Here is a 17,594-nt window from a genome sequence, read left to right as displayed (position 1 = left end):
TAATTTTGCTTCCCATAATGTGACTAAGTGGGCCTATTCCCACAATTACTATGGTATGTTAGATGTGTCCTCCATACTTAAGAACATTACATGTAATGATCGAGAGGTATAATTTTGATTTTATATATGAACGCGTTTAGTTTTTTTTTTGTAAAAAAAAAAGAAAAAAGAAAAAAAAGAGTAATGAGTTGATATATATGTCACAATTTTTTTTTTTTAACTTTTGAATAAAATAGTACGAAAGTAATGTAGCGAAAGTGTACTAATGAAAATTTACTTTGTGGGTAGTATAAACGTATCATTTTTGTATTTTTCTAAAAAAATTACATTTTTATGTTTAATTTTTTTTTTTTTTTTACATTTTTACGTTCAAAGTCTCTCTCTCTCTCTCTCTCTCTCTCTCTCTCTCTCTCTCTACATTTTTACGGTATTTTATAAAAATAGAAAAAAAATAATAAGAAAATTACATTAAAGTAACATGAAAACAACATCAAAACAACATAAAAAAAAGGCTAATTAGGATTTTTTTCCTCGAACTTTGACATGTACCAAATCATGTCTCCTTAACTTTTAAGGTCGTTAAAATCCTCCCTAAACTATTTAGATTGTTGGATTTAAGGATTTTTCTCTAATTTTAGTAAGGAAAGTCTAACATGGATGAAAGTTGAAGGGACATGATTTGGTACATGTCAAAGTTCGAGGGGTATGATTTGGTAGATATCAAAGTCTGGAGAGCATGATTTAGTACATGAACAATCACTAAATTAGTAAAATTGAATGCAATTGGACAAAAATCCTTAAATCCAATAATTTCAATATTTTAGGGAGAATTTTTAACGGCCAGAAAAGTTCAGGAGATATGAATTTATACATGTCTAAATTTAGCGGTAAAAATCCTAATTAGCCTAAAAAAATATACAAATAACAAAAAGTCAACAACAAAATAAAAAGAGTAACAAAAGAATACACCAAAAGAGTGTATTTGATGTAAATAAAATTTAAAAACCCATAAAAATATCAAAAAATCCGTACAGACTGTATTTTTATAATTTGTTTTGTTGTTTTTATATTTTTTTTTTTTTGAAATTATCCAAAGAAAAAAAATTTCATTGTAGAAGGGTGAGTAATATGAGCAAGGACTCATTTCTGTTTATACTTCAGCCAATATACACTTCTAAATTAAATAACACATGTTTAGCAATAAATAAAGGGTAATTAATACTATTTTAGATCCTGTATATTGTAAAAGTTACCAATTAGAGTATCTGTTTTGTCAAATGATAAAATAGACCTTATATTTTTTAAAATTGTACAAATAGGACCCTGAACTAATTTTTTGTTAAAATAAATCTTAATAATAATCTCATTTAGAGATGTTATGACAAAAATTGGTTAAATTTTCTGTATCTGTCCATGTTAGAAATTGTGTTAAAGTTAGTTATATTAAAAAAATAAAATTGTTGAAAATTGAGTTTAGGGTCCTATTTTTACTATTTTGAAAAATGTAGGGTCTATTATGTGATTTAACAAAATAGAAGGTCCGATTAATAACTTTTGCAAACACAAGATCCAAAATAATATTTACCCATAAATAAATACAAATTTAGACAAAACAAGAGCGCCTTGTGTAGAATGAGCTTTATTAATCTAGTAGGGCTATTGCCTATAGTTTTGGGCCGGCTCTTATAGTATATAAATATGGGCCAAGATGCAAAATAGCCCTAAATCTAACAATTAAGTTAATAAATGTCTATTTTTTTTAAAAATTAACAAAATGTCCTTTTAGTTAAAAATTTGATGATAAAATTACAATTATAACCTTGAATAATTAAGTGTTTGATATAGTTATTTTGCACAGTAGTATATCGTTTTTATGTGCAATAATATATTAAAAAAAACTGAAAGGTAGTATATATATATTTTGAAATAACTGAAAGGTAGTATATTAGTTTAAGATTGTAGTATATTATTTTAATGTGCTATGGTATATAATGAACGAAAGACGGAAATTAAAAAATATGGAATATTAGTTTAAGTTTGAGGTATAGTTATATTTCACTAGGAAATATTATCTTTATATTCATTAGTATATCATGAAGGAAAAAAAGAAAAAAAAACATGTGGAATATTAAATTAAGTTTTTAGTATATACATATTTTCTACTATATTGGTGGTATATTAATTTTTCACTATAGTATTTAGGCTTATGATTACAGAATATAGTTTTTATATGCTATTATATATTGTGGAAAAAAATCATTTAATAGTATATTAGTTTAAGTTTATGGTATATTTATATTGGTCTAAGGTATATCGTTTATATGTGATATGTATATCGTGAAGGATATAAAGAAAAAAAAACTATTAAATATTAATTTAAGTATGAGGTATAGTTATATTTGACTGAGGTATATTGATTTTATGTTCATTGGTATTTCATGAAGGAAAGAACAAGAAAAAAAAACTTGTGGAATAATAAATTAAGTTTTTTGTATATTTTTTTTTCACTATGCTGGTGGTATATTAATTTTTGACTATGGTATATCTGCTTATGATTGTGGTATATAGCTTTTGTATGCTACTGTATATTGTGGAAAACAATTCATTTAATAATATATTAGTTTAAGTTTGTGATATATGTATATTAGTTTAAGGTATATTGTTTGTATATCATATGATATATTAATAAAAAATTAATTATATGGTTAAATAACATATTAGACAACAACAACAGCAGTAAAATCTAAAAGAATAAAATATATAATACTTTTTATATAATAAAAAAATAGTTGACAAAAATTTAGTAGAGAGGTTTTGATTTATTGTTTTTCATAATTTCTATTAAAGGAATAAAACATATAATGCCTTTTATATAATGAAGGGTATTTTAAGTCTTAAAAAGTAAAAAAAGACATTTATTTTATTATTTTAAAAAAAGGACATTAACTATTTATAGAGTTAAAAATAAAGCGATTTACTTACATTTCTCATTATACATTATAATATGATTCTCAAGATAGTGAATTAGTGTAATCTATGAGTACTTATTTATTTATTTATTATTTTTTAGTATTTTGAGTATATATAAATAAGTAATAACTTTATTTTTTAATATGATGTATATACTGTATAGTGAGAAAAAAATAAACAACTATACCTTATTATGGATTAAACGTATTAGAATGACTACCAATATACCTTTATATATATTTATATAATATTTTCTAATTAGGAGTGACACTCTCATACTGATTGCAGCCTCTGATTAGGAGTTGTGGTGTGCCCCCTTCTGTTGTGTCGCCGTCGTTAATGATCTCACAGCATTGTCTACGTGGTGCCTGCTTTTCCATCAGCATTTCAAAGTTTCCAACTATGTTAGCAATTGTTGACTCTTTTAACCTACACGGCAAAATATTATTCCTCCTAGCTAGATTTCGTAAAATGCCAAACCCAAATTATTATCATATTCATTCACGCCTTAATTTCTCTCCATCTACCACTAGTTTCGCCTACATTGATCTTTTCAGTAGGACAAAAAATATGCATAGCTACTCTCATAATCTAAGTAAAAATACAAATTAAAAAGATAATAACAATAAGCGCCTATTACTTTTCTGCTAAACGTTTTACATATAAAAAGCGCGTACAATTAAACCATTCATTTAAGTATGAACAATGCTATGCAATATTAGGGTGTTTAACATTACTATGAGCTGACCCCACATAATTATTTAAAGGGTTTTTATAATTTTTATTAAAATAAAATATGTAAAATTTGATATTAAATTGTATCAATAAAGATATTATAATTTATAAAGAGTGTTAGGTATTATAAATACCCAAAAAAAAAAAAAAACATTTCACTTAATATCTAAAGAGCATACTATAAGGCATCAATACTTCTCATAATTAAAACACTAATATAAACAACCACAAATTATTGTACTCAAAAAAGAAAAATAACAACCTTTATAACTGTATATAGGTAAACAGAATTCCACATTAATTAACACGTTTGATCTTTAAATGAGAATTTAAAGGCACTTAATTAAGAATTAATACAAACAAGTCATTAACAACGGTGCCTAAACGATACGTGTAAGTATAGAATAGGATGTCTCAACAATAAACTATATCTTTCATAAAAAAAAAAGAAAAAACGATAAACTACAGATGCAAATTCAAATCGTCATAAATGTAAAGCATTAAATTGTATTTATATAATTATTTAACAAATACTTTACCTTATTCCACAACTCAGGGTTGAAATGAGGAGCCGAGACATTAAAAGAGTGAATAGCAAGCGCTGCAGCGTAATCCACATGTTCACATTGGTGGGCATCACTGGTGGTCAATGCCTGTTTTTTATAAGTGGTGGACGTCCGGTCCGAACCCGTTTTCTCAACCCGATCCATAAAATAGAAAACCGGGTTCTTACACGGGTCTTGGCTGAAGAATCGGGTATTGAAAGTAAAAGGACCAAGATTCCACGTTCGCCACGTCTTGAAGGTTAACCACGCTGTGGTGAGATCCTTGGCCGAAACCAGTGAAGGATACAACTGTAATGTATAGCCCCAAGACACTGAAATTGACCAATTCCTTTTCAAGTCGTAGCACACCGTTTGCTGGAGAATCCGACCCGGATCCATTTCATATGCACCGATTAGTCTTTTGAGAGAGTCAATCCGGGTCTGGTTAGGAAACAATGGCTCCAGGTGGTTTATGTGGTGGAGTGAGACTAATGGAGCTACTGGGTGCGCTGCCAATAGCCCATAGGAGTGTCCTCGAATATCAAGCTATCATAATAACATGTATGATTTCTTCAATATTGTAATATATTAAAATCACAAAAATATTTACACAACACAATGTATATATATATATATATATTTACCTGGTGAAAACCAAGCTCTCTGGTTAAGGGTATACCGATTTCGCTTAAACAGCCTTGAACTTTCTGATCAGACCCAAAAAACTTGTGGTATCTATTAATACATGAATCCAAAACCCTGACGAGCTCAGCCGCTAAAGGGTAGCTAACGGCGAAACCACCACCTCCATAGGCCATGGAGTAAGAATGTATCACATTCTGCTCCACACTCTCCGAGTTCCCTCCCACGTAGTACATCTGGTTATGGTCGTATTTCCCTAAAACGACAACCAAATTCTCTGTAAAGAAAACAGTATCGTCATCTCCCATCACGAACCACCTTACGTTCTCCAAACCTAGTTCGAAGCTCTCCTTCAAAATCCTAGCCATCCGAACCGCGGACCGGGAGCCGTAAGAGCACGAGTACTTAAAATCCGACGTGTCTCCTGAGACTCTGTACGGCATAAAGGACTCCGAAGACGTCGTCGTTTCCGGATTCTCGTCGAGCCAGACGAATCCACGAGTGACGTTGGGCTTCCACCATAGCTCGGAGTAATGGCGCCGGTCGTTCCATGTCTTGGCTGAGCCGCCAATACCGAACAGGATGTGGGATATATTGGTCTTTTCCTCTTTTTCATCGCTAAATATCGTTGGGAAAGTGGTGATGTTTCTTGGAATGGCGTCGTATCGGGAGAAGGAAATGATGGAGTAACGGTTAGAAGAGATGATTACCAAGAATAGGAGAAGAGATATGAAAGTCAATGCGAAAATAGCTAGAGTTGACTTGAATTTGAGAAAATTAGTGGGATATAATAGGACATATTTCAGGGATTTGAAGGGATTATTGAACTCCTGGTTGTTAAAAGTACTACCGGTTTCTCTTGCGGTCGATAATGATAACATATCTGAAATTTTAAGAAAAAGAATGATAGAAAATTATTAGTGATATAAATATATATATACATATACATAAAGTTTAGTTATATATTGATCTGACCATATGGTGTTTATTTATACACTGTACTTTTTCTGTTGCGTAGATACTCTTCCTTTGATGATGTGTTACATGGGTACACGAGTCAGGCATTAGTCAATTCGGGTGGCAATTGTGCTCATGTTTATAAGTTTATGTCATGTGGTAGTGGTGTATTTATTATTACCATAGTAAATCTCTTGAGTGTAAATGGGTCGGTCCAATTTTCGGGTATGATCCGACTTGATTTAAATTATATATGTATGGATTTGTTCCGCCCCACTCCATTACATGAAAATCGGATCCGATTAGATCTAAACCCATTTATTTGGATCGGATCTGATTCGACTCAACTTTTTTTTTTAGAATTTTAATTTTATATTTTCATTTTAATTTTGTATTAGTATTATTTAATACAATATTATGTTTGGTATTGACTTGTATTGATAGATTGTATAAAGATAATATATTTTTTAATAAACTCGACCCCATACTACAAGAATTATGGGTATCAATGACGAAAAATTTCGTCAGTGAAAGGTACATTTTTCGTTAGTAATGTCCAACAATGGTGACATTTCATTGGTAAAAAGTTGTTGGAGAAAGTTCGTCAGGGAAATGTAATATCAATAGCGACATTTAATGTCGTTGAAAAAAAAAATATTAATGACAACAAATAATTTTTTTTTTTTACTATATTGGGATATCAATGACGATAATGTATTTTTTAGTAGTATTAAGATATAGATATATAGGTAGTTAATACGTCTTGCCAGCTGGCATGTCTGAGATTGTTCTCTCAAGGTACGTAGGTTTTTTCAGCGTTTGACGGCTTCGAAGGTTTCAACGTTTGACGGCTGCTTGCGACTGGGTTTTTCACGTTCCGATTACTGTGCTTTCACTGGTGGAGCATGCCTTCGAACATACAGGTTCTTTTTTCGTATGTTCATAGATCTTCAGCATCTCTGAGTTGCGTTTAGGATTGCTCTCTCACGGGTTCTGGGTTGTTTTTTACGGCGTTGACTGGTTGCCTGCGACTGGTTTTTTCTGGTTCGGGTTGTTGCGTTTTCTCTGGTTCTGGTTCTGCGTGTGTGTAGGGTCCCTCACCGATCTTCCTGGGTTTCGGAAGGATCATAGTCGTGTTCTGGGTTTGATTGGTTTGCGTCGTCAGTGTCTACCCCCTCGGCATCTGGTTCATGCAGGTTGAACATAGGATTGTTGTTGGGATTGTATCCGTGTGTAGGTTCCCTTATTAATTGTTTCTTGTGACTGGGAGTGGTTGGATTGTGTTTTGCGACGAGGATTGCGGGTTGGGTTTGTTTTTACTCGGGTTCTTGCGATTGGGATAGTTGGAGTTTTTCTGGTTTTGATGGCTTCGACAAGTACAGCCATGGATGACATGGAGTTTCAATATGGGCATATAGAATTGGATGATGAGGAAGAATGTGGTTTTGAGATTGAGGATGACGTTGAGGAAGCGGTTCTGGTGGATGATCGTTGGTGTTTGGTGGGGAGGTTTTTGAATGCGAGATCGATAGATTTTGAAGCTATGAAACACACGTTGGCGGGGTTATGGAAACCGGGCAAAGGCTTGTTCGTCAAGGAATTGGGGCCGAACCTTTTCTTATTTCAGTTTTACCATGAGATCGACATTAAGCGTGTTATTAATGGCAGCCCTTGGACTTTCAATAGGCTACCATTGATATTTGGTAGAGTTCCACGAGGTGGAGATCCGAAGACTATAAAGCTTAATCAACTTGATATGTGGATACAGATTCATGGCCTTTCTACGGGATTTATGACGGAGAAAATTGTCTCTACAGCTGCAAACTACATTGGCTCCTTTGTTGAATCGGATCCTAAGAACTATAATGGTCTTTGGCGGGATTATCTTCGAGTCCGAGTGACGGTGAACATTGATGTGCCACTGAAAAGAAGAATGAAGCTTAAGAAAACGGGTGGTGAGTGGTTTTATGCTAATTTTAAATACGAATTTGCTCCGACGTTTTGCTTTATCTATGGCTTGATGGGTCATTCGGAAAACTTTTGTCCTAAGTTATTTGATACACCTGAGGATGAGATTGTTAAACCTTATGGGAGCTTTATGCGTGCGCAACCACGAAGGAAAAATTATCTATTGAGCTCTCAGTATTTACGTACGGGTACGGAGGCTGATGAGCAGTTTGACCATGGCTCCCCGGTGCGACATGAGGAGGAGGATGTTCGGCAATGCCATGCAAACTGGGAAGTTACCTTGTTTGGAGTTTGAGAATAATCCCCAGTCAAAGGTGGTTGATGATATTCCCGATTTGGTGGATGATGGGAATATTCCTCTTACCGAAAATTTGAATCATAATGGCAACAAGACTAATGTTTCCAAGTCTAGTGTCAATGAAAGAGGAAAGTCAGTTGTGTTTGGCAACCATGTGCCAAGTGGGAAAGGTCAACCTTCACTTTTCCTTAGTGGCATTATTGGTCCACATGGAGGACAAGGAGGCCGTGGGCCTTCTACTGAGTCCAAAAGAAGGCGCCAACATGAAGGGGTTGGTGGGCCCGACTATGTTGATATGGAAGCGGAGGATAGTGCTGATATGGATGTTAATGGACTCTCAAAAAACGAGTTCGAGGTGGGTTCTGGTTTCCAGGCCCACCGGGCATTATGAGTACATTGAGTTGGAATTGTCGTGGGATGGGCAACCCACGGGCGATACAATTCCTATATGATAGTGTAGCCCATAGGAAACCGGATTATATCTTTTTATGTGAAACTTTGTGTCGTAAGGATGTGTTGGAGCGCGTTCGAGCTAAGTTGAAGTTTGAAGGTATGTTTGCGGTTGATGCATGTGGTAGGAGTGGGGGAGTTGCTTTACTATGGAGGAATAAGGAAGACGTCAAAGTGTTGAACTATGCCACGAATTTTGTGGATGTGGAGGTGCGGCCTACTGATGTTGGGGAGTGGCGTCTTACGGGGTTCTATGGGGAATCTAAGAGAAGTTTGCGTGGGGCTTCTTGGGAGCAACTCCGGACGTTGGCTCGTGGAAACACTCTTCCTTGGTGTGTAATTGGCGACATGAACAATGTTTTATCTCAAGAGGACAAAAAAGGGGGACATCCCTATCCTAACTGGTTAGTTGACGGCTTCCGGGACACTATTCAGGAGTGTGGGTTAATTGATTTAGACATTGTGGGACATCAGTTCACTTGGGAGAAAAGTCGTGGAACCGATAATTGGATAGAGGTCCATTTAGATCGTGCTCTGGTGACAGACAGATGGCTCCAACTGTTCCCACGGGCTAAACTTATTAATCTCGAGGTATCTTCTTCTGATCATTGTCCCATTTTCCTTGACTTGGTTCGGCATAATATAGTTTTCGGGAGTCGCAAATTTCGCTTTGAAAATTGCTGGCTTCGGGAACCTCTGTGTTATCAGGTGGTAAAGGAGTGTTGGGAGGAGTATAATTTAGCGGGTATCCAAGAGAAAATCCAACGATGTGGGGAATCTCTTTCGGTTTGGGGCAAAGATTATTCGGGTAATTTTGCTTCTCGTATAAAATATTGGAAGAAGGAGGTGAGGCGGTGGAAGCAAGGTAGAGACCCTGATGCTATTTCTAAATATAAGGAGGCTGAGACAGAACTTTTTGAAGTTCTTACTCAGAAGGAGGTGTTTTGGCGTCAACGATCGAAACAACTGTGGCTCCAGGAGGGGGATAAAAATAGTAAATTCTTCCATGCAACAGCTTCTTCTCGGCGCCGTATGAATGCTATTGATAAACTCCAATGCGACGATGGAAGTTGGGTTGACTGGGAATCGGGTCTATCATATGTTATGTGTTCTTACTTCCAGAATCTGTTTACTAGCTCCAACCGTACTATGGATGATGTTCTTGATGGGATTTCTGCTTCTGTGACTTCAGCTCAGAATGACTCTCTCTTGCAACCTTTGACTGATGAGGAGGTGAAAGATGCTCTATTTCAAATGCACCCAGATAAACCCCCTGGACCCGATGGCATGACTCCAGGTTTTTATCAAAAGTGTTGGACAATTGTGGGTAATGACGTCATCAAGCAGGTCCGCTCTTTTTTCTTATTTGGACAATTGCCTACTGGTCTTAATCATACTAATTTAGTGTTGATTCCTAAGAAGAAAAATGCCACTACTATGGGTGACATGCGCCCGATTGCTCTTTGTAATGTCCTCTACAAGGTTTGTTCCAAGGTTCTAGCTAATCGGTTGAAGCATGTTCTTCCTGCAGTCATTTCAGAGAATCAGAGTGCTTTCATTCCCGGGCGTCTTATAACTGATAATATTATGATTTCGTTTGAGGTGATGCATTATCTCAAGCGGAAAAGAGTTGGAAAGGAAGGTTATATGGCTCTTAAGCTTGATATGAGTAAATCGTATGACCGTGTTGAGTGGCTTTTTCTTAAGAATATCATGCTAAAAATGGGCTTTGATGCGCGGGTGGTTGATCTTATTTTGCATTGTGTCTCAACAGTTTCGTACACTATTACTCATGGGGGTCGTGAGATGGGGCCGATTGTTCCTGGAAGGGGTATTAGACAAGGAGATCCGCTCTCTCCTTATTTATTTCTTTTGTATGCTGAAGGATTTTCTTCTCTCATAAAGAGATTTGAAGCTCGGGGAGCTCTTCATGGTTGCCGTGTGTGTAATGGTGCCCCCATAATTTCTCATATGTTGTTTGCGGATGACTGCTATATCTATTGTAAGGCTATTGAAAGGGAGGCTCGTAGTGTTCTTCTTTTGCTTCAACTATTTGAACGAGCCTCAGGTCCGTGTGTTAATTACTCTAAATCTACTATCTTCTTTAGTCTCAACACAACTTCGGCCTCTAGACATGATATGTGTAATCTTCTTCGAATGAATGAAGCTCCTGAAGACAGTTTGTATCTTGGCCTTCCTTGTATCATGGGGCGTAATAAGAATGCTATTCTTGGCTTCTTGAAGGATAAGATGCAGAAGAGAATTCAGAGTTGGGAAGGTCGCTTGCTCTCCAAAGCCGGAAAAGAGGTATTGATTAAAACAGTGGCTCAATCTCTTCCTACCTATGCTATGTCTGTTTTCTTGTTGCCGGTGGAAACTTGTAATAAGCTAGAGGGTATGATGAGCAAATATTGGTGGAGTTCGGGATCCAATCAGAACCGTGGGGTAAGTTGGGTGAGTTGGAGGAAGCTGTGCCGCCATAAGCATCATGGGGGGCTTGGTTTTCGAGATTTAAGGGATTTCAACTTAGCCATGTTGGGCAAACAAGCTTGGAGGTTAGTTACAAATGCTCATTCTCTTGTTAGTCGGGTATATAAGGCCCGATATTATCCTCAGGGTTCTTTTTTGAGTGCTTCTCTTGGGCCGAATCCTAGTTTCATTTGGAAGAGTATTTTTGAAACGCAAGCTTTGATTAAGGAGGGAGCTCGTCGGGGGGTTGGTCCAGGTACGAATATTAGTGTTCAATTTGACCCGTGGCTTGCGGATGATTCTCAACCATGGGTTACTTCTAGAGCTAATGGTATGGAGACGTGGACGGTTGATAATCTCATGGTGGTAGGAGAACGGGCGTGGGATTTAGAGGTGGTTTCGGATATATTCAATGACCGAGATAAAGAGATTATCATTCGAACCAACATTGATCAGGAGACTCCTATTGACACTTGGTATTGGCACAAGGATCTTTATGGGTTCTATACTGTGAGGGAGGCATATCGGTTGCTGCACCATTCAGAGATCACTAATACTAGTGAGTTTGAGATTAAGATATGGAAAATTGCATGGAAGCTTCATGTCCCTCCCAAAGTGCACCAACTCATGTGGCGTGCTTTATCTGGTTGTTTGGCTACTAAGGTTCAACTTACTACCAAACATATTCCTCTTGACCAAGTTTGTCCTATGTGCAACCAGGTGCCTGAGACCATTTACCATTTGTTGGTGCAATGTTCTTTTGCACGATCTTGTTGGCATCTTTTGGTTCTAAATTTGAGTCATACGCCTATGGAGTCTTTTTGGGATTGGTTTAGCCACATTCTGCTACAACACTCATCCACGGCCCAGGAAGAATTGCTCATGGTTCTTTGGGCGATTTGGTATGCCCGAAATGAGGTGGTTTGGCGGAACAAATCAATGTCAGCGGCAGAGGTTATTCTATTGGCAAGAGTAGTCCTTAATCAATGGAGAAATGCTCAACAAAGGAGAATGGGGTCTTTACTTGTTCCTACGGGTTCAAGAGTGGACTTAGAGCATTGGGTGAAACCAGTTATGAGAAAGATTAAGGTTAATGTCGATGGTGCAATCTTTGCAAGTGATGGTCGATTTGGAGCGGCAGGGGTGGCCCGGGATTCTCAGGGTCGATTCATTGAAGCCTTCACAGTTTTACGGGTGGGGTGTGTGGATTCGGCTATGGCTGAATTGGTAGGGGTTAAGGAGGCCTTGAGTTGGATAAAGAGGAAACATTGGGGACCGGTTGAGATTGAAACCGATTCTTTGGTCGTTGTCCAGGCAATCCAAAGTACGGTGGAGATACCTTCTCCTTTTGGCATTCAGGTGGCGGTTTGTCGTTCTCTTTTGGCCAATTTGCCGTTAGTCTCAATTAATTTTGTTAAACGTTCTGTAAACAAAGCTGCACATTGTCTTGCTCGTAGCTCTTGTTTGTATCCAGATCGTATTTTTAGTGAGGATGATGTTCCTGCTGATTTTCTTTCTATTGTAATGGTTGAATCTTCTTATTAATAAAGTTACCATTTTCCTTCAAAAAAAATGACGATAATGTTATCATTAATAAGCTCGTTTAAAACAAATTATGATTTTAAATTAGATTTTATTAAATATTTTCTTTTCTTTTAATTAATTAATATATGAAATCATTTAATTAATTAACATTAAAAAAGTAAACATTTTTCATAATAAATATTTAGAGTCACAAATATTACAATATCATTAAATACTGCTTACTAAAAACATAAAGTGAGTGTTCACAAAACATCTATAAACATAAAACCAATAGTTCATAAAATTAAAATAAAAATTCTAAAAGAAATTTGTAGTATCATCATCATCATCACTAGCATCCCTAGGAACATTCGGTATCTGTGGGTAATATGACAACGTCTGCGAACTTGTCATCATCTTAGTTGTTTGTTGCCCATGTGGTGTCAATATCATCTGAGATGTCTACTACCCTTGCTGTGTCAGCATCATCTGAGATATCGGCGGCCCTTGTTGTGTCGGCATCATCTACGATGTCTGCTGCCTTTGTTGTATTGGCATCGTCTGCGATGTCTGCTGATATTGCTGCTCTTGTGGTGTTGACATTATCTGAACATTTTGCGGCATCTGTGTCATTTGTTGTGATGACATCATTTATGGCATCTGAGACTGTGACACTTGAGACTTCTGAGGCGATTGCATCATCATATTCATCATTACTTGCGAATTGTTAGGCGACTGTGCCAAAAACTGCAAGATCGAATAGTACATCTGACTGTGAAACTTTTCAGGGGTTAATGGTGTAGACGAAGGAATAGGAGGCTATTGTAGTAGTTGCTGAAACGAAATAAGAGTCTATTGCGGCTGCTAAAGCTGAAAACCCATTGGTTGAAAAGATGGACTAGATCCATCTCTAGGTATATGAGAGGGAGAGAGTTGTGGATGCGTTGGTTGGGTTAGAGCTGCATCATTCATCTCAACATCCATTTGTGACCGACATTCACGTGACAATTTCTAAGTGAACATCTGTATTTGTCTCTGCATCTCAACAACTATTTCCCGTAAGTCAGGTTGATTAGTAGTTGCAAGTTGTGAGCGTCACCCTGATGATTGCCCTTTCAGTTTTCCACCCACTCCTCACTGATGGCCACGCCTCTCTTCAAGAGTTTGCCGAAGTATCTCAAGCTCAGAAACTTATGTAGATTTAGGAGCACTATCTCGGGTTGTAACCATCTATAATAAGAATAAGTTAGAAACCAACCAAACTTACAATTATTTGAATATATTTAAAAGTAATTATTTTATAAAGTCTTACATATGTATTTTTGGCAGCCTCATTGACAAAGGTGTATGTGCCTTTCTTTGTATGAAAATCTTTCTAAGTCTTAATGTTACTCTTTCGTTGTTGATAAATATAAGTTGTTAGGAAATTATATTTAAAGTAAACTTCGTAAAATAAAAATTTCATATATTAACTTACATTTTGATGAATAGTCTCAGTCATAGTTACCGACCCTTGTGTTGAAGTGTATTTCATCTTTTGTTAATTAGGAGCATTTTTCCTAGACCGAGCAATAAATTCAAGAGATGTAAGCAATTGACATATTAGTCGCCATTGTTCTTCATTAAGTTCACTGGGAGGGTATTGAATTTTCAGTCTTCTGGGTTTCTGTAAAAGATTGACACCTTCTTATGAAACCACGAAGGAATTTCTTTTTTATGTAAAAGATTATGGTTCGTATTTGGGTCCCTCCGCCTGATTACTTCTAGATTCTCTCTATTAAAATAAAAAAATTATTACAAATTTATCCAAAAAGAATAATACAATATTATTCATTAAGCATTATGTAATAATTGATTAACTTATGTCATATAAGGGTCGATCTTGATACAATTTTCTAATATGTACCACTCAGCTTTTTTGCGAGTATGCTCATCGAGAGTTGTTATCGTTTGCTAATCAACTGGACGACATTATGATTTGAAAACTGTAAAGTATTGAGATAGAAGATGAGCATCTTCATTGCGCTCATTATAGTTGAATTTTGTATGCACACTTTTGTAGTACATGGAACAAAATGTCAAAGCCTCATCTATAACATATGCTTCAGTAATAGATCCTTTCGGCCGTGCTTTATTCCTAACATAATTTTTCAACTTTTTCATGTACCTTTCAAATGGGTACATCCATCTCATAAAAACTAGCCTGCCTAATATGGCTTCGTCAAGCAAATGTAGCATCAAATGTATCATAATACCAAAAAATGCTGACGGATAAATCCTCTTTATTTTCGCACAAAATGTGAATGAGGTCTCCCTGTACCTTGTCCATGTCTTTTACATTCAATAACCTAGAACATGAAATTCTGAAAAAATTACACAATTCTATTATGGTGCTTGATACTTCTTTCGACAAAAACATTCCAATACAAACTGGAAGTAACCTTTGTATTATGACATGACAGTCATGGGATTTCAATCCAACAATATTGTCATCAATTACTTTCTTCTTCAAGTTGAACAAAATCCATCTGGCAATTTAACTTCCTTCAAAAATTTACAAAACACTTGCTTATCTTCAACAGTCAACACATAAGGGGCATGAGGTTTCAACAACCTTTTGTGAGCATCTTCGAAGATCCATAAGGATCGACGAACTCCCATATTTTTCAAATCTTGTCTTGCATTAGTGGTGTCTTTAGATTTGTCATTATTCAAGAGGGTGCCAAGAATACTATCACAAACATTCTTCTCAACATGCAAAACATCTATGTTGTGTTTCAAGTCATTTGTACTCCAATACTCAAGTTCATAAAAAAAATATTTTTTCCTCCAGTTACTTTCAATCTCACCTCTTTTTGGTTTCCCTGGAGCTCGTTATGATAAAGCACTCACTTGTTCTAATATTTTTGAACAAGTAAATCGTCTTGGAGGATGTCTCTTACTAATATTTCCATCAAATTCATGGTCCTTTCTCACACGATGATTGGATGACAAGAAATGTCTATGACCAACATAAGATGTCTTACCAATCACCCGAACAGAACTAGTATCCTCGTTGCATGTAGGACAAGTTTTATATCTCTGTCCACTCCATCTAGGCGACCTATTACGGGTGAGAAAATCATTAATTGTCCAAAGAAGAGTTGCGTGCATCTTGAACATTGACTTGCTTGTAGCATCTTTTGTTTCAACCCCATTAGTCCACAATTCGTTCAGCTCGTCCACCAATGACCTCAAAAATACATCCATGTCCTTACCAGGTGTTTTAGGTCCGAGAATAAGGAGAGTCAACATGAAATTTCTTTCCTTCATACACATCCATGCATGGTGGTAAATTGTAATTCGCCAACACTACAGGCCACATACTATATGATAGCCTCATGTTGCCAAAAGGATTAAATCCATCAGCAGCTAAGCCTAAGCGAACATTCTGAGGATCTCTTACAAAGTAAAGATGTAATGTCCCCGCTTCAAGCCTCCATTGGGCCCTTACACCCACATAATCATGGATCTTATACACGAGTACATCCCTATGGCTGCTTCATGGAATGATGACTCACCCTACAGACCAACACAAGTGTTTCGAATGTGCTTTGTCCTCACTTGCACGCTTCCTGGGAAAACTTCCCAGGAGGTCACCCATCCTGAAATTACTCTAGGTCAATCACGCTTAACTGTGAAGTTCTTTCGTGATGGGTTACCAAAAAATAAGATGCACCTTGTTGATATAGGTAGTACCAATCAATCCATTTAAGCCATCTTCAACTATGTAGTCCCATACCTACATAGTCTCAGCATCATCACACTTGACCTTCCCCAGGCGATGTGGGATTGCATAGCTTACCTAGTGTTTCCCCTTACGGATCACGGGACTACTGACTGTCACAAAAGATGTCAGCTATCAAAGTTTTTCCACTCGGTAGAATTAACAAGATGACGCATAACACCATTTTCTTTTACACACCTAGTATGATGTCATACCATCTCTTTGGTCGTATATTTTGAACTATATAATCTTTTCAATCGAGGAGTCAACGAAAAATAACGCATCACCTTATGCGCTACTTTTTTTCTGCTTGTGTTTGCATTCATCCATCTACTGGCCCCGCACATCGGGCAAAAATCTTTCGATGCATGCTCATTGTAAAATAAGCAACAATTATTTTTACACACATGGATTGGTTCGTACCCTAATCTTGACTTTCCTAGTTTCTTCTTCACCTTATAGTGTGTTACAGAAATTTTATTCTTCTTCGAAAATTCAAACTTTAACAACTTCAACAATTCATCAAAAATTTAATTTGGTATTTTTCATAAATTTTTCAAATGCATCAACTTTGCTATAAAGTTGAGGGAGGACATCTAATCGCAACAGAGGTACAACTCAACCTCGATCTCCTCAAACATCTCATCATAATATTGACCCCTCTAAATGCCATCATTAACAACTCTTTCGACATCATTTATAGGAAGGAAAAAATTAATCTACAATGACATCAACCATCTCATCCGCATCAACAATGTTAGCCTCGACAGGTTCATTCGGCTCCCCATGGTAAATCCACCTCTCATAACTGCTTTCAAAACCCTTTGTAAAGATATGTGCATCCACAATATTCAAAGGATGCAGTCTAGTATTCTTACATTTAACACAAGAAAAAAAAAATCTTCTATCACACAATCTTTGTGTTCAGACGCGAGTCCCATAAAGACTTGGAGACCTTCCCAGTACACTGAATCCTTACGATTTCTCATGGTTATCCAAGTCTTATTGATTGTCATCTACAAAAAAAATTACGTTGAATAAATTCTAATCAAATTTGTTTGTGTGACAAAATTTTTATAATTTTATGTACATGTTGAACTAAGGGTAATTTTATGTCATTTTATCAAATATTTTTAACTTTTATTTTAACTTATTTTGATAATTCTCATAAAAATATTTAAATAATTAAACTTATAATATATTTATTTGTTTTAATAATACTTAAATATTAAATAATTTACTTCTTAAATATTAAATTTAAAAGCTAATT

The 17,594-nt window shown here is 36.0% G+C and overlaps 2 protein-coding genes across 4 annotated transcripts; one reads left to right on the top strand and one right to left on the bottom strand.

Moving 5' to 3' along the window:
- Nucleotides 1-3,133: 3,133 nt before the first annotated feature.
- Nucleotides 3,134-6,109, bottom strand: LOC115697658 (uncharacterized). 3 transcript variants are annotated; one of them, XM_030624743.2, is made up of 4 exons: nt 5,868-6,109; nt 4,895-5,775; nt 4,245-4,796; nt 3,134-3,338 (listed from the first exon to the last, which is right to left on the bottom strand). In XM_030624743.2, the coding sequence occupies exons 2-4, from the start codon at nt 5,771-5,773 to the stop codon at nt 3,225-3,227; spliced, it is 1,545 nt and encodes a 514-aa protein (XP_030480603.1). In that variant the 5' UTR covers nt 5,774-5,775; nt 5,868-6,109; the 3' UTR covers nt 3,134-3,224. The 3 variants fall into 3 exon arrangements, with proteins under 3 accessions (XP_030480603.1, XP_030480602.1, XP_030480606.1); XM_030624742.2 differs by lacking the exon at nt 5,868-6,109 and having other exon boundaries at nt 4,895-5,857; XM_030624746.2 differs by lacking the exon at nt 5,868-6,109 and having other exon boundaries at nt 3,176-3,399; nt 4,895-5,860.
- A 248-nt stretch (nt 6,110-6,357) lies between these two features.
- On the top strand, nt 6,358-13,289 carry LOC133039629 (uncharacterized). The gene is made up of 7 exons (XM_061118534.1): nt 6,358-6,383; nt 6,656-6,783; nt 6,941-7,035; nt 7,087-8,043; nt 8,126-8,470; nt 8,626-12,555; nt 12,981-13,289. Exons 1-7 carry the CDS (start codon nt 6,358-6,360, stop codon nt 13,287-13,289), a joined length of 5,790 nt encoding a protein of 1,929 aa, XP_060974517.1.
- The last annotated feature ends 4,305 nt before the right edge of the window (nt 13,290-17,594 follow it).

This window comes from Cannabis sativa, chromosome 7 (genome assembly GCF_029168945.1).
Source record: "Cannabis sativa cultivar Pink pepper isolate KNU-18-1 chromosome 7, ASM2916894v1, whole genome shotgun sequence".
NCBI lineage: Eukaryota > Viridiplantae > Streptophyta > Magnoliopsida > Rosales > Cannabaceae > Cannabis > Cannabis sativa.
This window is presented reverse-complemented; position numbering and strand designations above follow the sequence as displayed.

Bases quoted from the DNA above. Each gene is read 5' to 3' on its own strand.
- LOC133039629 (XM_061118534.1), top strand. From the start codon at position 6,358: ATGACGAAAAATTTCGTCAGTGAAAG. The intron at 6,384-6,655 runs GTACATTTTTCG...CAAGGTACGTAG, and splicing joins AAAAATTTCGTCAGTGAAAG to GTTTTTTCAGCGTTTGACGG. The intron at 6,784-6,940 runs GTATGTTCATAG...GCGTGTGTGTAG, and splicing joins AACATACAGGTTCTTTTTTC to GGTCCCTCACCGATCTTCCT.
- LOC115697658 (XM_030624743.2), bottom strand. From the start codon at position 5,773: ATGTTATCATTATCGACCGCAAGAGAAACCGGTAGTACTTTTAACAAC. The intron at 4,797-4,894 runs GTAAATATATAT...TTATTATGATAG, and splicing joins GAGAGCTTGGTTTTCACCAG to CTTGATATTCGAGGACACTC. The intron at 3,339-4,244 runs GTAAAGTATTTG...ATGGAAAAGCAG, and splicing joins ACCCTGAGTTGTGGAATAAG to GCACCACGTAGACAATGCTG.